We start from the raw sequence: 16252 nt of genomic DNA, 5'->3' as shown, positions 1-16252 counted from the left end.
CATAAACATTAAACTAAAAAGTACAGTAAAATGTATTATAAGAAATAATAAAAATAGAAAACCCTCTTCGGCCTCTACCTCCCATCTTTTATTCTTTCCTATCCCTAACCTCACGTTCCTCCAGGAATGATGTTTCTAAATAATAAAGTGATAATAATAAACTCCTCCCTCCCAGGACGCCCTGGGCCAACGCCAGAGACACCCACTTCCTGCGGGGGAAGAACCGTCAGTCCCTGGACATGGTGGAGAAGGCCGCCTTCTTCGTGACGCTGGACGAGTCTGAGCAGCGCTACGAGGCGGACGACCCCGTCAAGTCTCTGGACCGATACGCCAAGTCCCTCCTCCACGGGAAGTGCTACGACAGGTGTGTGGGCGTCGCCGGGGGGTGTGTGAAGTGCTACGACAGGTGTGTGGGCGTCGCCGGGGGGTGTGTGTGAAGTGCTACGACAGGTGTGTGGGCGTCGCCGGGGGGTGTGTGAAGTGCTACGACAGGTGTGTGGGCGTCGCCGGGGTGTGTGTGTGAAGTGCTACGACAGGTGTGTGGGCGTCGCCGGGGTGTGTGTGTGAAGTGCTACGACAGGTGTGTGGGCGTCGCCGGGGTGTGTGTGTGAAGTGCTACGACAGGTGTGTGGGCGTCGCCGGGGGGTGTGTGTGTGAAGTGCTACGACAGGTGTGTGGGCGTCGCCGGGGGGTGTGTGTGTGAAGTGCTACGACAGGTGTGTGGGCGTCGCCGGGGTGTGTGTGTGTGTGTGTGTGAAGTGCTACGACAGGTGTGTGGGCGTCGCCGGGGTGTGTGTGGGTGTGTGTGTGTGTGTGTGTGTGTGTGAAGTGCTACGACAGGTGTGTGGGCGTCGCCGGGGGGTGTGTGTGTGTGTGTGTGTGTGTGAAGTGCTATGACAGGTATGTGGGCGTCGCCGGGGTGTGTGTGTGTGTGTGTGTGTGAAGTGCTATGACAGGTATGTGGGCGTCGCCGGGTTGTGTGTGTGTGTGTGTGTGTGTGAAGTGCTATGACAGGTGTGTGGGCGTCGCCGGGGGGTGTGTGTGTGTGTGTGTGTGTGTGAAGTGCTATGACAGGTATGTGGGCGTCGCCGGGTTGTGTGTGTGTGTGTGTGTGTGTGTGAAGTGCTACGACAGGTGTGTGGGGGCGTCGCCTCCTCTAGGAACGCTCAGAGATCACCTGCATTCTCTGAGCAGACGTGTGTGATAGTAAAGGGTTAACCCGCTGTAGTGTGGTAGTGAAAGGGTTAACCATTTGTCATGTCGTGGCAGTGTGAAAGGGTTAACCATCTGTATGGTCGCAGTGAAAGGGTTAACCATTTGGCAGTGCGGCAGTGAAAGGGTTACGGTAGTTTGATAAATCCTGTTTGTCGCTGTTCATTTCTTAAGGTGGTTTGATAAATCCTTCAACCTGATCGTCTTTAAGAACGGCACCATGGGACTGAACGCAGAGCACTCCTGGGCCGACGCCCCCATCATCGGACATCTGTGGGAGGTGAGCTCCTCCCTCACTCACTCACTCACTCACTCACTCACTCACTCACTCACTCACTCACTCACTCACTCACTCACTCACTCACTCACTCACTCACTCACTCACTCACTCACTCACTCACTCAGCCACTCACTCACTCATCAGGCATGAAACAGGCATCCAGTAGGCGTAATTATTTAAGGTAACCAACTTGCGTCTTAGCCAAATTAGATTTTGTGTTAAAGGGGAACTATTTTACTATTTCTTTCACTATTTGGGCACTTTTACACAATTCCTGTGAGTCTATGGAACACCTCTGTAATATATATATTTTTTTTATTCATTGTTTTGTATTTCTAATCAAGTCCTCAAAAACAGCATTTTTCTACCACAAGATCTCGAGCTGTTTTGAGCTGATGTGGACTGGGGTGCAGGTGCAGGTGCCTGAGGAGCCACATTAACATGCAGCAGTGACTATATGACATCACATATAGGCACATTTTCAAACGACTCAGTTCAGTGAGGGTGAATATTGTGAGAGGAGAATTGGAAGAATGCACCAATATGAGAATTAGAGACATAGATCATATTAATATAAGTTCACATAGCTAGGAAACAATGCTAAACACTCAAAAAGGCCATTTATAAGATAGTTCCCCTTTAAAGTGTTAAAGTGACAGCCCTAGTAGTACGTTGTGAAGCGTTTTGGATGAAAGCGTTCTATCATCTCACTGTCCTTCCTTCCCTTTGTGTCTTGCAGCAAGTGCTGTGCATGGACCCCCTGCAGCTGGGCTACACCGAGGAGGGCCACTGCAAGGGGGAGCCCCACCCCAACATGCCCGGCCCCCTCAGGCTGCAGTGGGACATCTCTGCTGAGGTGAGCGGGCTCTCATCATGTTGCGGCTGTTTTCAACTGGCGCTCATTATTCGACTTTGCTGCCCTCTGCTGGTAGCTTTTTTTTATTCTAATTTTTTATTATTGAAGTTTATTTCAAATAAGCAACATAACAAACAAACATCAAGTACAGATATAGCCATAAGCCGTTCAAATAATAAATGTATATAAAAGATTAAAAAAAAATAACAAAGAACAAACACGTTTTTTTACTTTTTTTTTTTGCATTTACATATTTGAAAAGGAGTGGGAAGAAGCATACACTTATTTAATCCCACCCCTATTTACTCACCAGGACATACTATATTATATTTACTAATTCATACATTACTAGACTTATATTGAAAAAATTTACTTAGTTACCAATACATTTTTTAATAATACCTTATTAATATTTGCCAAAACTGTATGTTACCCTGTGTTCCTCTAGCCATTTTTTATACATTTATACAACTATATACAACTATAAGCTTTAGTCCTGCTTCAGTGTGTGTTGCTGCACCCTGCTGTTGTTTACTCCAATACCGAGTCAGTCCAGCAGCGCTGCTGCATTCAATACATTTCTGACTATATCAATTAACTGTTGTTGACATCTTCCACAAGTCCCATTTGGTAGATTAAATAATAATATTTTAATTTAACAATAATTTAATTGAATTATCTCCTATCATGCTCCTATCATGCTCCTATCGTGCTCCTATCGTGCTCCTATCATGCTCCTATCGTGCTCCTATCGTGCTCCTATCATGCTTCTATCATGCTCCTATCATGCTCCTATCATGCTCCTATCGTGCTCCTATCATGCTCCTATCGTGCTCCTATCATGCTCCTATCGTGCTCCTATCATGCTCCTATCGTGCTCCTATCATGCTTCTATCATGCTCCTATCATGCTCCTATCATGCTCCTATCATGCTCCTATCGTGCTCCTATCATGCTCCTATCGTGCTCCTATCGTGCTCCTATCGTGCTCCTATCATGCTTCTATCATGCTCCTATCATGCTCCTATCATGCTCCTATCGTGCTCCTATCATGCTCCTATCGTGCTCCTATCATGCTCCTATCGTGCTCCTATCATGCTTCTATCATGCTCCTATCATGCTCCTATCATGCTCCTATCATGCTCCTATCGTGCTCCTATCATGCTCCTATCATGCTCCTATCGTGCTCCTATCATGCTCCTATCATGCTCCTATCATGCTCCTATCATGCTCCTATCATGCTCCTATCATGCTCCTATCGTGCTCCTATCATGCTCCTATCGTGCTGCTATCGTGCTCCTATCGTGCTCCTATCGTGCTCCTATCATGCTCCTATCATGCTCCTATCGTGCTCCTATCGTGCTCCTATCATGCTCCTATCATGCTTCTATCGTGCTTCTATCGTGCTCCTATCATGCTTCTATCATGCTTCTATCATGCTCCTATCATGCTCCTATCGTGCTCCTATCGTGCTCCTATCATGCTCCTATCATGCTCCTATCATGCTCCTATCGTGCTCCTATCATGCTCCTATCATGCTCCTATCATGCTCCTATCGTGCTCCTATCGTGCTCCTATCGTGCTCCTATCATGCTCCTATCGTGCTCCTATCATGCTCCTATCATGCTCCTATCATGCTCCTATCATGCTCCTATCATGCTCCTATCATGCTCCTATCGTGCTCCTATCATGCTCCTATCGTGCTGCTATCGTGCTCCTATCGTGCTCCTATCGTGCTCCTATCATGCTCCTATCGTGCTCCTATCGTGCTCCTATCATGCTTCTATCATGCTCCTATCGTGCTTCTATTGTGCTCCTATCATGCTCCTATCGTGCTCCTATCGTGCTCCTATCGTGCTCCTATCATGCTCCTATCATGCTCCTATCGTGCTCCTATCGTGCTCCTATCGTGCTCCTATCATGCTCCTATCATGCTCCTATCATGCTCCTATCATGCTCCTACTATCATGCTCCTATCATGCTCCTATCATGCTCCTATCGTGCTCCTATCATGCTCCTATCATGCTCCTATCATGCTCCTATCGTGCTCCTATCATGCTCCTATCATGCTCCTATCGTGCTCCTATCGTGCTCCTATCATGCTCCTATCATGCTCCTATCATGCTCCTATCGTGCTCCTATCATGCTCCTATCATGCTCCTATCGTGCTCCTATCATGCTCCTATCATGCTCCTATCATGCTCCTATCGTGCTCCTATCATGCTCCTATCATGCTCCTATCGTGCTCCTATCGTGCTCCTATCATGCTCCTATCATGCTCCTATCGTGCTCCTATCGTGCTCCTATCATGCTCCTATCATGCTCCTATCGTGCTTGTGCTGGAAGAACATGACCTCCTACTGTGCTCTATAGCTCCGATCTCATCAACTTTTGGCAGTGAAAAAAACGTGGCATTATCGGTACCCTTTTGAATACAATAACATGAATGAATGAATGATTTTTATTTATATAGCACCCTTCACAGCACGAATGCACAGGGTGCTTTACACTACAGCTTATATAAAAAAAACACAACAAAACAAAATCAGAAATAAATGACAACAACAACAACAGACAGCAGTTAAAAAACAGTGAAACCAGATAAAAAAGTAGAATAAAAGAATTTGGATAAAATCACGAGTCACTAATTAAAAAACAAAACTATAGGAACAGTGAGGACAAGGAAAAAGTGCCTATGTACGACCAAAGAGTCTTCAGAGGGGGCAGTTGGCAGGTCCAGGGGGAGAGCGTTCTAGAGCCTTGGTGCCGTCACCTCGAAGGCTCGATCACAACCATCTTCCTTCTTCTTCCCCCCACAGTGTCAAGAGGTGATCCAGAGCTCCCTGAAGCTGGCCCAGTCGCTGGCCGACGATGTGGATTCTCACATCATTCCCTTCGACGAGTTCGGCAAGGGCCTCATCAAGAAGTGCCGCACCAGCCCGGACGCGTTCATCCAGGCGGCACTGCAGCTGGCCCACTTCAGGGTAAGGAGGGTACTCCATGACAATGACACTATGTAACAAACAACCCATCATCTACACTCACAGCACACACATCCACATGTAGCACACACTCACTTTAAACAAACACTCACCTTACCACTCACTTTATTCACTTTAGACTAGGGATGTCCGATATTATCGGCCGATATTGGCATTAAAATGTGATATCGGAAAATATCGGTATCGGTTATAATTTAAATTTTCTTTTAATTATTATAATTATTTTTTTTACATTTCTATAACCTTTATTTACCCAGGCAAGCAAGTAAGAACAAATTCTGATTTGATTTATTGTCAAAAGTATACATAATGTTGTGTTAATTCCACAACAAGAGATATGTAATGTTAATTACCTGAAATTATTCCGTTTTGGGGGGGGGGGGGGGGGGGGGGGGGGTATATATTGGTAAAAAAGCCAATATTGAGCATCCCTACTTTAGACACTTTATTCACTTTAGACACTTTAACACACTTTATTGTTTCATTATTAATAGGGATGTTCGATATTGGCTTTTTTACCGATATCCAATATACCGATATTGTCCAACTCTTAATTTCCGAAACCTTTACCACCGATACCGATATATGCGGGGTTTACCCCCCCCAAAAACACAACATTATGCATACTTTTCACAATAAATAAAATAAGAATTTGTTCTTACTTGCTTGCCTGGGTAAATAAAGGTTAAATAAATGTAAAAATAATAATGGTTCATGTGTGTTAGTGGTTCATGTGTGTTAGTGGTTCATGTGTGTTAGTGGTTCATGTGTGTTAGTGGTTCATGTGTGATAGTGGTTCATGTGTGTTAGTGGTTCATGTGTGTTAGTGGTTCATGTGTGTTAGTGGTTCCTGTGTGTGTTAGTGGTTCATGTGTGTTAGTGGTTCATGTGTGTTAGTGGTTCATGTGTGTTAGTGGTTCATGTGTGTGTTAGTGGTTCATGTGTGTGTTAGTGGTTCATGTGTGTTAGTGGTTCATGTGTGTTAGTGGTTCATGTGTGTTAGTGGTTCATGTGTGTTAGTGGTTCATGTGTGTGTTAGTGGTTCATGTGGTTCATGTGTGTTAGTGGTTCATGTGTGTGTTAGTGGTTCATGTGTGTTAGTGGTTCATGTGTGTGTTAGTGGTTCATGTGTGTTAGTGGTTCATGTGTGTTAGTGGTTCATGTGTGTGTGTTAGTGGTTCATGTGTGTTAGTGGTTCATGTGTGTGTTAGTGGTTCATGTGTGTGTTAGTGGTTCATGTGTGTGTTAGTGGTTCATGTGTGTTAGTGGTTCATGTGTGTTAGTGGTTCATGTGTGTTAGTGGTTCATGTGTGTTAGTGGTTCATGTGTGTTAGTGGTTCATGTGTGTGTGTTAGTGGTTCATGTGTGTTAGTGGTTCATGTGTGTGTTAGTGGTTCATGTGTGTGTGTTAGTGGTTCATGTGTGTTAGTGGTTCATGTGTGTGTGTTAGTGGTTCATGTGTGTTAGTGGTTCATGTGTGTTAGTGGTTCATGTGTGTTAGTGGTTCATGTGTGTGTGTTAGTGGTTCATGTGTGTTAGTGGTTCATGTGTGTTAGTGGTTCATGTGTGTGTGTTAGTGGTTCATGTGTGTTAGTGGTTCATGTGTGTGTGTTAGTGGTTCATGTGTGTTAGTGGTTCATGTGTGTGTTAGTGGTTCATGTGTGTGTTAGTGGTTCATGTGTGTGTGTTAGTGGTTCATGTGTGTTAGTGGTTCATGTGTGTTAGTGGTTCATGTGTGTGTTAGTGGTTCATGTGTGTGTTAGTGGTTCATGTGTGTGTGTTAGTGGTTCATGTGTGTTAGTGGTTCATGTGTGTTAGTGGTTCATGTGTGTTAGTGGTTCATGTGTGTGTTTCCGTTGGACAGGACAAGGGGAAGTTCTGCCTGACGTACGAGGCGTCCATGACCCGGCTGTTCCGAGAGGGCCGCACGGAGACGGTGCGATCCTGCACCATGGAGACCTGCGCCTTCGTCCGCGCCATGATCGCAGGCGAGCCGGTGAGACCAGGCGGTTATCACACCTAGTCACCATGGAAACCACTGTTGGTAGTTAGATTATCACACCTAGTCACCATGGAAACCACTGTTGGTAGTTAGATTATCACACCTAGTCACCATGGAAACCACTGTTGGTAGTTAGATTATCAGACCTAGTCACCATGGAAACCACTGTTGGTAGTTAGAATAATAATAATAATAATAATAATAATAATAATAATAATAATAATAATAATAATAATAATAATAATAATAATAATAATAGATTGGATTTTAAGAGAGAAGCGCCTTTCTCAGACTCAAGGACACTGTACAAGGAAAGGATGGAAAAATAAAATGTCTGAAAAAAAATAAAAGTAAAAGATAAAAAATATAAAATTATGAATATATGTGTATAGTAACAACAGGAAAAAACAAATAAGATAAAAGAGATTAAAAAAGGAAGCAAGGTGCTGTCCAATTGGATGAAGTGGTTGTTAACAAACAAACAACAAAACAAAACAACGGAATCTGTGGCTTAAAAGAGTCAGGGGTGGGCTACTTGGGAGCGGGCCGTGTTGCGTGAAGGCCAGTGTGAACAGGTGGGTTTTTAGCTTGGTTTTGAAGAATACCAGACCTAGTCACCATAGAAACCACTGTTGGTCGTTAGAATACCAGACCTAGTCACCATAGAAACCACTGTTGGTAGTTAGAATACCAGACCTAGTCACCATAGAAACCACTGTTGGTTAGATGATCAGACCTAGTCAGTGTCACCATAGAAACCACTGTTGTATGGGCAGGGTGATAGTAGAAAGACATAAATACAGGAAATATAATTAGATCTGAATATAAAAATATGAGAAAGACTCAAACTCTCTACACCTTTCCTGTTCCCTCTCTTTACTGGTCCCTCTCTTTCCTGTTCCCTCTCTTTACTGTTCCCTCTCTTTCCTGTTCCCTCTCTTTCCTGTTCCCTCTCTCTCATGTTCCCTCTCTCCCCTGTTCCCTCTCACCCTGTCTCTTCATCCACCCTCTCTCTCTCTCTCTCTCTCTCTCTCTCTCTCTCTCTCTCTCTCTCTCTCTCTCTCTCTCTCTCTCTCTCTCTCTCTCTCTCTCTCTCTCTCTCCAGAAAGACGAGTGTAAGAGACTTCTGAAGGACGCGGCAGAGAGGCACCAGAACCTGTACCGACTGGCCATGACCGGTCAGGGCATCGACCGCCACCTGTTCTGCCTCTACGTGGTCTCCAAGTACCTGGGGGAGGACTCTGCCTTCCTCAAGGAGGTACTGACGGGGGATGCACCGAGCCGATATAGGACTAAAATAGCTGGATCGGGTATCGGGGGGGAACAAATATATATATATATATTGGAATTAAGACATAATACAGACAGACATAACATACAGACATACAACAATACAAAAATAAAACAGTACATTTATATCTATGTGTTAATTTATTACATTTTGTTTCACTAAGTTAGGAAAGTAATGATTCAAGTCAAGCCTGATGTAGCCTTGCAATGATCCCAGTCTCTTCCACACAGTTTATTGATTGAACAATGGGTATCGGATCAGTATTCACTATTTACAAATAAACAAACGAAAAGGATAGGTTTGAAGCCGAAGGCTTATAGAGCAACCTACCCCTAATTCAAAAAAGTTAAAGTTTTCAAAATATAACAAAAAAAAAAATCAAAAATCAACAATCAAAAATCCTGACAATCGATAAAAAAAATGTGACTTGTTTCTGCAGGTTCTGTCCGAGCCGTGGAGGCTGTCCACCAGCCAGACTCCGTTGCAGCAGGTGGAGCTGTTCGACCTGGTGAAGCACGCCGCGTACGTCTCGTCTGGGGGCGGCTTCGGTCCGGTAGGTCTCACTAATAATCACTAATAGATTGTGGATGAATACACACAGAAAGGTACACCATGCCAATGTTCATTCTTTATTTGTTTTAAACTAGACAATTTAGAAATGTGTCCATTGGAAATACATTGCGATTTCAAGCGAGGTGGACCGGCCGGAAACAACAATGACGTAACCACTACAGACTACATCTCCCTATTAGTCCTAGGTGATCTATTCGGAACAGGCCCTCACCTCCTGTCTTGCTCTCTGTCTCCACCAGGTGGCCGATGATGGTTATGGTGTGTCATATATCATCGTTGGTGAAGAACTTATCAACTTCCACATCTCCAGTAAACACTCAAGCCCAGAGACTGTAAGTTAAACTTGGTTTCCCCATCGAACTTTGACCTCTGTATACCTACCTACTGCTTTCACTGTCTACAACTGCCCTACACTGTCATCATAGTAATCACAATAATCATAACTACCTACCTCATACTCTACCCATATAACTCTGTATGATAGCATGTACAATAGTCCTGTATACCGTATATATCTATTCTCTCTTATATTTACCATATATATATATATATCCACATCTGTCTGTACATACTTGCATATAATCCTTTTTACATATATTTAGATATAATACTATATCTATATCTGTACATATCCCTTACCTACTCTTACTAGTTACACTGCTGGCCAGTACAGCTACTACCATAGTGTCTTTACACCTGTATCACTGTACATTAATACTACAACTCTGTACATGCATCTGATTAGCATTCCCTCTCCCTCTCTCTCTCTGTCTCCCTCTCTCTCTGTCTCTCTCTCTCCCTCTCTCTCTCTGTCTCTCTTCCTCCCAGGACTCCCATCGTTTCGGGGACAACATCAAGCGGGCCATGCTGGACATTCTAGATGTCTTCGAGATCGACAGGAAGGCCATGAAGGCCATTAATCCGGCTCCACATGTGTGAAAAACAAACACGCAAGAAAAAAGAAGAAAAAAAGAAAGAAAGAAAAATAAGTTTGTTTGTTTTTTTTACAGAAAAAGGAAAAATTCTCCCCTGAAGCTTGTACAGAAATGAAATGTTGGGTTTTATTTTTAAGTTAATCTATGTTAAAAGAGACGAGGAGGAGGAACACAGGGGAGGAGGGGTGTGAAGAAGTGACTTTTATCACGCGTGTTGTTGTGTGTCCTCCCTGCCAGGGGGGGGCGTGTGTTGTTGACGGGGGGGACAGTTAGTAGTGCATGGATCAAACGTTAAATCTGCTCAACGATACGCACTGGTGCCTTAGTGATCCGCTATCATTTTAGGATAGAAAGGGAGGGAGGGAGAGGGAGCGAGCGAGCGAGCGAGTGACACTGTAGCGCGCTGCAGGGTTGAGATCAAGTCCATTCAGCTCATGTGGAAAAGAAAATATATATATATATATAGCTCCCGCTCAGAGTATATGTCCAATATATTAGCCAATATATCTCGAGTTGGAGTTGAATTCCGGGCCAGGCGAGATCAGATTTTCGCCCCTATTGACCGCGCATTCACATGGCGGACATCTTTGCTCTTTGTGTGTCACGATCGGGTCGGGAACACAGGTTGAAAGGAATCCCGACCTGAGAGTGATGACAGAGTGACAGCAAAATGGCCGCCCCGCGTGAATACGGTCAATCGGTCCGTTCCTTGCCGATGTAGAAGATCGGGGTGACTGTCCTAATCTATAGTCTATAATCGAATCTAACCTATAACCTCGCGAGGATTCCTTCCTCCCTTCAAGACCGGAGGACCTTGATGCTCGTAGTGTGAGCTGACCTTTGACCTTTGACCTGACGTGGCTCAGTCACCCTGGGTCTCCAGGAGCATAGCACAGCTGGTATCAACGAGGCCTCCTGGGAATTAGGAGAACTGGAATATTATTAAGATGGATATATTTAACGGGGGTGCCTGCTAACCTAGACCTGCACCTCGGAGGAACACAGGTGGTGGGGGGGGGGGGACGGACGGACCTCCATGGACCATATTCACGCCGACGGCCATTTTGCCCCCACGTCTTGTGCTCAGGTTGGGATTCCCTTCCGCCCCGGTTTTCCCACGTAAGAGCAAAGCGTCTATCGCGTGTGAACACGGACAATGGCCTCCTTTCTGACTCCACACAGCCCAGTTTGTGTTGACCCCCTTTAGCTGCTACGTTTCGACGATTAGCGACGAAGGCGGGTCAGATTTGTTGTGTCGTTATTGTTCGTTTTTCCATTCTCAGGTTTTTATGAATTCGGCCCCAAGTATTCTTAGGGACCCGCCAGCCACGCAAGACTTAGGGCTCACACCTCTGTACCTGCGCAGAAAGTGCATGACGATCGAGGCCGTTGCTATAACATTGCCACAGGAGGTCGTCAAGTGAAGCCGTTTGGCCCCTTTTCAGGTGCAAGTTTCCCCGGGATGTTTTCTCTGAACTCTCTCTCGTATAGTTTTACCACTTCGGCGCCTCCTGGTGCCCAACAGCCGCCGTGCGACCCGGCACCATTTAGAACGTTTCGATTCTATCTGTAGATCACGCGATCGACCGGAGACAGTCGACGTCGACGCAGACCTTCCCTGTTTTTTTAGCCGAGGAATCTGCGCGTAACTGCGGCCGAGTACGGTTAAAAGACGGAAAGAGCCACCGAGGGCGAGTCTGTAAGTTAGGCGTGGTAAAGGGCAGGGGTCACTGTACACTGTAGCTAGGCTGCGCACTCCATGACAGACTGACCCTTCAACTCAAACTCACCCACCCTTAACCGCCTTTGGAAGGGCCTGTTCTCAGGGGTTCGTCTGTCCGGGCTCCGGCCTATCAAAAGGGACCCCGGGTCTCTTCACGGGTTAGGGGTCAGGGTTAGGGTCACGGGTGGACTGTGGAGACGTCAAAATGCGATTTCATCATAATGTGATTTCACCATAATGTAATTTCCTCATAATGTCGACCGACTGCATTGTAGCGTTGTTTGTATCGCCGCTTATTGGGGAGACAGACCATCACCTGGATGGCCGGTCAGTGGGGGGTTGCTTGTTCCGTTCCTTCCAGTAGGAAGTCTGGAGTCTCTCCGTGTGAACTGTGACCTGTCCAGGTCTGGCAGTGAGACTCACTCGGCAGATGTACAGTAATACTTTTAGGATTAGGCTGCGTTATATATATATATACACCACAGGCATACAGTGAAACCTTCTGCATAGGAATGCACTTCTTCTTCTTTTTTCCTTTTCTTTCTCGTACTGTATATGTTGTTCTGTGTTCAGTACAGAAGCGTTATTTATTTTGTGTGTTTTAACCTCTTAACTGTTCTCTAGAAGATGCATAATGTACCGGGCTGAGTATGGCTTTAAAGGGGAAACCGCTGAGTTTTAAAAGTTTTAAAACAGAAGAGACGTTTTATGATTCCTTTTCAGGAACGCAACGTGTTTGTTTTGTTAATGGCGGGCGTTGATGATGTGCTCTTGACGTATTACATCACGTTCTAGTCGTGTGACCTTTTTGATCACAGTAGACCTTGTGTTTTCACGCTGCTGCATGGTTTTACAGATGAAGCTGTATATGTTTGCCTTTAATTTAAAGATGTGTAAAAATAATAATAATAATAATATTAATAATAATAATAAAAGAAAGACAAGCAGCTGAGATACCAAAACATGTTTTAACAAAATAAAAATGAATGTCAAACCGTCATCGTGGTGTGTGATATTATGTTTTTTTTTGTTCACTGATGAGAACAGAGGGACCTTTTTTTCTTTTTATTAACTTTTTCTCCCATTTTCTATTTTTCTCCCATCCCAATTTTTCGTATTGTGCAATTCTACCCTCCCTTGTCTCAAACGCTGTTGGCCATGCCTCCCACAAGCCGGCTGCAATGTGGACGAAGCCTTACATCACGTGTCCCCTCCGGTACTCGAGGAGGCAGCCGTCGCATCTTTTCACCTGCACAGCGCGATCTCTCAGCGTCGGGGGTCTGCGTGGGAGGGACACGCCGCCCCCGTCGCTTCCTGATTCTGCTGCGCAGGCGCACCAACCGACCTGTAGGAGTCGCTGTCCACAACGTCCGATCCCCACCCATCAGCTTCCCACCCCTAACACTGCCAATTGTGTTAGTATGAACGACCAGCCAAGCTGATAGCAATGCGGAGAGCTGGGCTCGAAGAACAGAGGGACCTTTGAAACCTTTGAGAATTCCGTTGCTAGGGGGGACAGCTTGGATCCTAGTGCATTTCCTGTTAGCTATTATCACAACACTGTTTAATTAATAATAGTACCCAGTACTAGTCATACTACTTATTCAGTATGTTTACTACTAGTACCGCAGTCATACTACTTATTCAGTATGTTTACTACTAGTACCTAGTACCACATTCATACTACTTATTCAGTATGTTTACTACTAGTACCACAGTCATACTACTTATTCAGCATGTTTACTAATAGTACCTAGTACCACAGTCATACTACTTATTCAGCATGTTTACTAATAGTACCTAGTACCACAGTCATACTACTTATTCAGTATGTTTACTAATAGTACCTAGTACCACAGTCATACTACTTATTCAGTATGTTTACTACTAGTACCTAGTACCACAGTCATACTACTTATTCAATATGTTTATTACTAGTACCTAGTACCACAGTCATAGTACTTCTTCAATATGTTTATTACTAGTACCCAGTACCACAGTCATACTACTTATTCAGTATGTTTACTAATAGTACCTAGTACCACAGTCATACTACTTATTCAGTATGTTTACTAATAGTACCTAGTACCACAGTCATACTACTTATTCAGTATGTTTACTAATAGTACCTAGTACCACAGCCATAATACTTATTCAGTATGTTTACTACTAGTACCTAGTACCGCAGTCATACTACTTATTCAGTATATTTACTAATAGTAGTACTTCTTCAGTCACTGGGTAGCCGCAGTACCCCAGTTCGCCCTGAAGGGGGCAATAGGCAAATGACAACAAAGGACGTCCAGTCAAAAGCAACTGTGAATATGAGTGAGTTTCACACGTATACATGTAGGGATTGGAAGTGGGTTTTATTTTGTGGACCCTAAAAACAGAGGGGAGCCTGTGACCCCCCCCCCCCCACACACACACACTAACATTTCAAGTATAGATAGAATGGTGAACATTACTCCAAATAATTGATATTGTCCCTTTTCAGGTCACTTTTCTTGATTTAATAAAATAAGATATTCCTTTATTGATCCCCTTGGGGAAGTTCAGGTGTCATAGCAGGAGGGGGGGGGGGGGGGGTACAGGTATGGGCAGGGTAACAGTAGAAATAAAGACATAAATATAGGCAATACATTTACATTGAATATAAAAACACGAAGGAAAAAAAACGGATGATTTGAGTACCTCGGGCGAAGGACTATTTAACGGCATTTGAAGTTTTCTGAGGAGTCCAAATATGTGTGTGTGTACTTTCTGGTGATATATCACATTCACATTCCATTTCACTACAAGTGAAAATACACGGGCTGTCCAGAGAAACGTCAAACCAGAGTAATGGTCACCTTTAAATGTCTCGGCCTGTCAACAACAGAGCAGGAGTTCACTTTATTAAAGGTGCACTGGGTAGTTTGGGGAACGTGAAAAGAAAGTATAATGTATCTTTAGTATTGTATACATAAGATCACGGTCAACTTTATTTCTATAGCACATTTAAAATCAACCGAGGTTGCACCAAAGTGCTTTACAGAAATACTAAAAGAAATACAAAATACAGTATACACACAAAGTCATAAAAACCACAATAATAATAATAATAAAAATCATGACACGACCACCAGGGATGTGTGGCTTACCGAGCCTCAGAACGCCAATAAAAACAGGTGAGTCTTCAGCTGTGTTTTAAAACTCACTACCGTCTGGGCAGCAGACCTCATTGGCAGTGGAAGACTGTTCCATCGTTTAGGGGCAGCCACCGCAAAAGCTTGGTCGCCTTTAGTCTTCAGCCTGGACCTCGGGACATCTAAAAGTAACTTATTTGCTGACCTCAGTGCTCTAGCTGAGGTACAAAGATGGAGGAGTTCAGCTAAGTACTGAGGGGCCAGACCAAGGCCTTGAACACAAACATGGCAATTTTAAAATCAATCCTGAAGCGAACAGGGAGCCAGTGCAGGGAAGCCAGTACTGGTCTGATGTGCTCACGCCTCTTCTTTGTGCCAGTCAAGAGGCGTGCAGCAGCGTTCTGCACTAGCTGCAGGGAGAGCTGGTCTAGACCCACATACAGGGCATTACAATAATCCAGCCTAGACGATATGTAAATGCATGGATGACCCTCTCCAGGTCATTGGGAGAGAGGTAGGGCTTTACCTTTGCCAAAGAGCCTCAGCTGAAAAAAGGAGCCTTTTACCACAGACCCAATTTGTCTGTCAAATTTAAAATCACTATCAAAAGTGACACCAAGGCTTTTGATAAAATTGCGTTTTCTGCCATCGAGGGGCCCTTCTAAAGTGTTATCAGAGGAAAAACCTGATCCCTGGAGCGCTTTTGGAGACTAGAAACGATCTGTTTGTCGGTGATGCTCCTACCACCTTTACCAGACAAAGCAGCTTCCTCTAAGAGCGACGTTGGTTCACTTTGTTTCAAAGCAGCTTCCTCTAAGAGCCACGTTGGTTCACTTTGTTTCAAAGCAGCTTCCTCTAAGAGCCACGTTGGTTCACTTTGTTTCAAAGCAGCTTCCTCTAAGAGCGACGTTGGTTCACTTTGCTTCAAAGCAGCTTCCTCTAAGAGCGACGTTGCTGGTTCACTTTGTTTCAAAGCAGCTTCCTCTAAGAGCGACGTTGGTTCACTTTGCTTCAAAGCAGCTTCCTCTAAGAGCGACGTTGGTTCACTTTGTTTCAAAGCAGCTTCCTCTAAGAGCGACGTTGGTTCACTTTGCTTCAAAGCAGCTTCCTCTAAGAGCCACGTTGGTTCACTTTGTTTCAAAGCAGCTTCCTCTAAGAGCGACGTTGGTTCACTTTGCTTCAAAGCAGCTTCCTCTAAGAGCGACGTTGGTTCACTTTGTTTCAAAGCAGCTTCCTCTAAGAGCGACGTTG

General features: G+C 44.5%; 1 protein-coding gene across 1 annotated transcript in view; it reads left to right on the top strand.

Annotated features, from left to right (window-relative positions):
* Positions 1–12873, top strand: part of cpt1ab (carnitine palmitoyltransferase 1Ab (liver)) — an 85357-nt gene extending 72484 nt beyond the window's left edge. Inside the window, 9 exon segments of the mRNA XM_084334509.1 lie at positions 176–364; positions 1387–1492; positions 2232–2348; positions 5167–5331; positions 7214–7345; positions 8457–8609; positions 9082–9195; positions 9455–9547; positions 10044–12873. Of these exon segments, the coding sequence (XP_084190635.1) occupies positions 176–364; positions 1387–1492; positions 2232–2348; positions 5167–5331; positions 7214–7345; positions 8457–8609; positions 9082–9195; positions 9455–9547; positions 10044–10154 (1180 nt within the window). The 3' untranslated portion in view covers positions 10155–12873.
* The last annotated feature ends 3379 nt before the right edge of the window (positions 12874–16252 follow it).

The sequence above is a fragment of the Notolepis coatsorum genome (genome assembly GCF_963971535.1).
Source record: "Notolepis coatsorum genome assembly, chromosome: 18".
Lineage (NCBI taxonomy): Eukaryota > Metazoa > Chordata > Actinopteri > Aulopiformes > Paralepididae > Notolepis > Notolepis coatsorum.
This window is presented reverse-complemented; position numbering and strand designations above follow the sequence as displayed.